The 6,000-nt window shown below is 37.9% G+C and overlaps 1 protein-coding gene across 12 annotated transcripts in view; it reads left to right on the top strand.

Moving 5' to 3' along the window:
- The window catches only part of wu:fc02b11, a 643,013-nt gene that overhangs the window by 29,284 nt on the left and 607,729 nt on the right, over positions 1 to 6,000 (top strand). For all 12 annotated transcript variants that reach the window (XR_015505550.1, XR_015505551.1, XR_015505554.1 and 9 more), the window contains exons 8-10: positions 425 to 617; positions 3,698 to 3,899; positions 4,211 to 4,401. Coding sequence is in view for 7 of the 12 variants with exons in the window: in XM_087278764.1 (XP_087134890.1) it covers positions 425 to 617; positions 3,698 to 3,899; positions 4,211 to 4,401 (586 nt within the window). In the remaining 5 variants the exon portion in view is untranslated. The remainder of the gene's footprint in view (positions 1 to 424; positions 618 to 3,697; positions 3,900 to 4,210; positions 4,402 to 6,000) is intronic.

The following is a 6,000-nucleotide window of genomic DNA, read 5'->3' on the forward strand; positions in this document are numbered from 1 at the left end:
GTGGGTCCCATGGCCAAACCAGTTGAGAACCACTGCTGTAGTATGTGTTATAATGAACATTTTTGTTCATTATAACATTTTTGTTCATTTTTTAATTGTGGTTATTAGTTATGTTCATTACAATAATTTTTGTTGTTTGAAATAAAATACATGTAAACTGAAAACAATATATCTTAAAAAGTACACTAAATAACTATATAATTAAACACAGTTGAAGTTACCTTAAGAAATAAAATACTGTAATTTGTATTCCATTCGTTTTGTTTACTTTATTAATAAAATAAATTCTTATGAACCTCCCACATTGCGCTTATATTACCCATGGTTAGAGTGTTATTAATAAATCCAAGCCAGTGAAACTCTCCGAGCTGCATGCACATTTCTTCTTTAAGCATTTGTTTTTGTGTGTTGCTGTTCTCTGCAGTGTTCAACAGTCCAAAGGTGCAGGGTAAGAAGAGCTCTCTGGAGAAGATGGGGGAAGTGGTGGACATGATGAAGAAGAGTAGCTCAGACTCTGGACTGCAGCTTGCCGGCATGAAAGTCATCAGCAAGATCACGGAGGAGGAAGGACCTCAGGAGAGAAGCACCCTCAGATCAGACTCTGCGCAAACCATCCGGTGAGATCAGAAAAAAATCTAGAACTGCAGTTAAGTGTAGTGTCTATAGAATACTTTAGACTATAGAATACACAAGACATGTCACTGTTTTGAATGGAGTAAAGTGTATCGGTCAATATGGTAAATGAAAGCCTACCTAACTAGTACAGGAGCAAATCAATGATCGATATAGACTGATGATTCTCTAGGGAGAAGCTTGGACTAGACGTGTGCTTTTATAACAGTTTATGTTGTCATCAAACACACTGGAATCTCAGCGAATACTTGCTTCACAGACATAAGACATCCACATAAAGCTTTAAATCTGAACTTTTAAATGAAAAAATACGCACTTAAAGGAAATGTGTGTGTCTGTGGTCCTTTACTGACTCGGTAGGTGCAGAGAATAGTGTCGAACTGTGTGTGTGTGTGTGTGTGTGTGTGTGTGTGTGTGTGTGTGTGTGTGTGTGTGTGTGTGTGTGTGTGTGTGTGTGTGTGTGTGTGTGTGTGTGTGTGTGTGTGTGTGTGTGTGTGTGTGTGTGTGTGTGTCTGTGTGTCTGTGTGTGTGTGTCTGTGTCTGTGTCTGTGTGTCTGTGTCTGTGTGTGTGTGTATGTGTGTGTGTGTCTGTCTGTGTGTGTGTCTGTCTGTCTGTCTGTCTGTCTGTCTGTCTGTCTGTCTGTCTGTCTGTCTGTCTGTCTGTCTGTCTGTGTGTGTGTGTGTTGTGTGTGTCTGTCTGTCTGTCTGTGTGTGTGTGTGTGTTGTGTGTGTCTGTCTGTGTGTGTGGCTAATCACTATATGCATCTAAAAAACCTACACGACAGTAGCAGTCTGATTACATCGTTTGCATGTCTATACTGCACTTAAATAATGTGACTGCAATAGGAACACTCTAGATGTCTTAATTCTATTTTTGTTTATGACAAATAAATACTTTAAGCAAATCTAAAATGCTATTCCATTTCATGGTTACGTACCGGTTAATTTGTGTGGTGGCAGTAATGGCAGCCTTTTTTTGTGGACGTGGTAACATTTGAACTTCAGTGAAAAAAAACTGTTACATCACAACTGCTCAAGCAACCGAGTGACGTGCGCAACACAAGGCAGCCCGGGTTGCCAGGTGTGTGTGAAGCACTTGATGTGTGGTTCAAATCCAATCTTGCCTCCCAAGTTGCTAAATTTACCCTCACGTGCCATCATAACATCACAGCTCATGATCTCGTCACACGCCTACTGATGACTGTCAAAATCATCATAACAGTCTTGTGAAAAGGGTTGTGACAAAGGAGGTTGTCACTGGCCTGCGGCAGAAATACATATAAACTTTCCCTCCACACGCATCCATTAAAACACTGTACTCTATACTCCCCATCAGCCGATCACAGGGTGCACACTGTAGTTGCGCTGCTGCCGGAACGTATACATACAGACAAACACGCACACATTTCAAGTTAATAATTCCGCTATACATCCGTTATCACAAAGCATACACAACACTTACATCAAGCATATTCACTTACCTGTTGTTCAATTGTGTTTGTGTTTGTTTCGGGAGACTTCCATGATGACTATGGAAGGCCAAAGGGGCCAAAAAGCCTATTGCGTTCATTTTATGCACAAGCGTGCACTGCGCATGGGCAGAAGGGCCGGCCGGCCGGAGAGCCTATTTGTTGTAATTATGGGGGAGAAAGATTGTTGGGGACAATTAAACAAAAGGGGTTTATAAAAACTAGAAAATATAAAAATAATTAGTAATGGTGTAAATCTTTATAGTATGCAAATGGAGTGCATACATATAATTAAAACGTTAATCAAAGAATTGTTTATAGATATATTTACTTGATTCTTACCTGCTGTGAAGGGATGAGCCATTCCATCCCAGTCTCCCCTGCTATAAAAAGGGCAGTGTGAGCACTGTGTGGTGTGGGGTGTAGAAGTAAGGTTGTGGAGTGGTGCGGAGCAGTAAATTGATTTATCGGATTTCTTTATTTGTAGAAAGAAAACGTTAGCCAAGTGCTACTTGTCTTGTAAATATATATATTTTTTGTTTTGTTTTGCTGAGTATTATTTTTGCGGGATTTTTTTTTACTGAGCACTGTAAATAAAGACTCTTTGCACCACTTTGCATTCGACTTTGCCATTTTTTTTGAAGATTCGAAAGGTTTAGGACCTGAAAGAAAATCGTCTCCATAACAATGGTCCATAATAAATTCTTTCTATCATGTAAAATTTTCCTATGAAAATTATATATTGCAGAAAAGCTACATTAGGAATTGTCAGTTTTTCTAATGCCGAGTTCAGACTGCATGATTTTCAAAGTAGTCGTTTCACAGATGTTTTCACACAGCATGGCTATTTGGGCTGGCGACAGAGGGTTTTACATTGCATGACTTTACTATAGGAAGAATCGCCGACAACTTCGTCCAAACTACGTCTCACAGCCAAAAACACGTTGTATATCTTTTGTTCTTAACTACATAATGAGAAAGAAGCCTTTAATGGGGTAGAAAATGTACATATTTGCTCACCTGGGTGTAAAGGGAATTAGTCATTTCTCCTTAACTTAATTTAATAATAAACTAATTTCTTTCTGTATGAAACGTCAATCAGACACGTGTGCTCCTGAGTCCTGTCAAACCTCCACTAGTTTTTCCTCCATTTCGTGGCTCCGAAAATGAGCGCTTTTAACTTCTCCCCCAGCCTCCCGCTGGCCTGCAGCAGGTATACACACACACACACACAAGTGAATGCTGCCCTCTCATTGGCTGTCTGCCATCGCTGATGTTATTTTCAGTCAAAACTCAATTCACACGGCATGATTTGATTGCCGAAAGCTCTAGATATTTAGCACGCCAAATATCTCGCAGACATCGACGACTCATCGGTGATTCTCTCAGATCGCGTCTTTGATAGTTTATACTGTGTGATTGTCACTCACATGCATGAGCACCGATTTGCCTGTGATTTCAGGCATTTGTCTGCGATTTCTCAAAACCTGTCGGCGAGCCAAAATCGAGGCTACAATCACGCAGTCTGAACTAGGCATAAGTTTACCTACAAAAAAAGTTTTAAAGTTTTATAACTTTCTTTTTTTCTTTTTCAGTGACAAAGTCTTAAAGATGTTGGTGGAGATGATTGGCAGCCAGCCCAAGCAGAACGCGGTCACTGCGCTGCTGCTGACCCGCAATCTTATGCTGAAATACGAGTGGAGGGTCTCCTTCGCCACTGAGGGCGGTGTTAAAGCCGTTCTGTGCTGCATGCAGGAGTATCCCACCTGTATACAGGTGCAGCAGATAGCACTGGCGGTGAGTAAGAGTTCTTGTGACATCCATTCTTATCCTTTTATGGACATCAGATCTGTTCATTAGGTCTACGTATTCAGAATAAGAGTGACAGTTGTTTATTTTATATTTTGAAACTAGAACTGAACAATATATCGCTAAATTATCATTACGTGATAATAGTATATGCAATACATGTAAGGCAGATATATCTTATAAATGTATCTTTTTTTTTATATATATATATATTGTTGAAGCACACGGTTAATATAAAGTGAAGACCATAATATTGAGACATCTAACTGCCCTAACACATATTAACTGCTCTCTCCCAGACTCTTAAGGTCATCACAGGTGCCAGTAAGCATGACCCTCGCAGTGTGGGTGCGTATCTGCCCCTGTCTGAGTCTGGCACTCAGATGATGCTGGAGATTTTTGCGAGCATTGGCTCTGCTACACCAGAAGGCTCCAAAGGGCTCCTTTGTGCAATCCCTTCAGCCATAGACCTCATGCTTGGAACAACAGGGTAAGAGGTTTGAACTCTACATAGCATATTTGAATAAATTAGTTCCACCAAAATGTAAATATTGGGTCCCAATTTGTGGACATAACTTATATGTACTTACACAGGAATTAATAGTTTGTTACAATGTACTTATTGTGTAAATACATGTATTTACTGTGTACTTATGCTTGATTAAATACATGTATGTAATTACATCTGTAATTAACTTTTTGTAATTACATTTGTAAATACACTGTTGACCATCCCTTACACCTTAACCCACCCTTAAACCTACCCATGCCACCAAACCTGTCCATAACCCAACCTCTATCCCAACTCAAAAGCACCACAAGTGTTCTCAAATACATTATAAACACAGTAAGTACATTGTATTTATTTTTTGATGTAAGTACATAGTAGTTAAGGACACTTAATATAACGTGGGACCAAATATTGCAATGCCAAACTGTTAAACATTTAGATTGCCTTATTTTTAATGTCATCAGACAGCAACTTTTATCTGAGGGATTTCAAAGGTAATGTTTTTAAATGAGAGTCGTTTAAATGGTATAATTTGTATCAAAAGTAAATGTAAAAAAAAAGGATTTCTTTTTATGTATTATTGATTGCTGTTGATGCCTTATTATTGTTATAAACCTTTTTATTATAGAAAAAGTATATTTTAAATATAGGTAACACTTTACTTCATGGGGTGTTCATACAACTTTAATGAAATCTTTATAATCATGGCACGACACATCATGAATGACATTGAGATTTTATGCATGCTTATGACAACTTTTAACTGTCATTTGCTCATTTTAAATGTAAAGATGACATTGCTTATGACGACTTGACGTAAACAAATACATCACAGCCAGTCTTCATGACAACTTGACATTACCTAGACAATATAACTTGTCTTGAGGCATTGTAATTTTGTCATTAATATTTTTCTGATCAGGTTTTAGTGGAACAAACTGTATTTCTCACTAAAATGTCTCATAACTTATCATTACTCTGTCAAAATTTTTTTAACACCATCGTTAATATTTAATGACATTTGTAAGGACGAATTTAGCTTATACCGCTGTAGTCGGGGTAAAAAAAAAATTTAATGACGCTGTTCTTGACACATTTATAATGGCTTCATGACGATCTAGTTTATGACAGAAGTTTTGTTGTCTTGCTAATGTCAAGTTGTCTTGACATTTGTTTGTGAAGTCGTCATAACAAACAATGTCATCTTTGCATTTAAAATATCATAACTGAGCGAATGGCACTTAATGACAGTTGCTATAAGCATGCATAATATCTTATTCTCATTCTTAGCGTGTTAGGGAATATTAGGGATGCTCGGATCGATTGGCCAGAGATTGTATCAGCTGATAATCACATTTCATGACTCGATCGGTACTTGCTATTCTGGTCAATCTCATGAACTGATCACAATTGTTTGCTTATGAGTTTAGAAGCAGAGGACACAACAGAACTGAAATCTTTTTATATATCAGAGCTGAATGTTCTGGTTTTCAACAATATTGCAAGTTCATTAAATCCTGGCTGGAAATATATATAAAAAACCAAAACATGTTTTTAACTTGAATATTTAATAATATA

Source organism: Danio rerio, chromosome 13, assembly GCF_052040795.2.
Source record: "Danio rerio strain M-AB ecotype USA chromosome 13, GRCz13ab, whole genome shotgun sequence".
Lineage (NCBI taxonomy): Eukaryota > Metazoa > Chordata > Actinopteri > Cypriniformes > Danionidae > Danio > Danio rerio.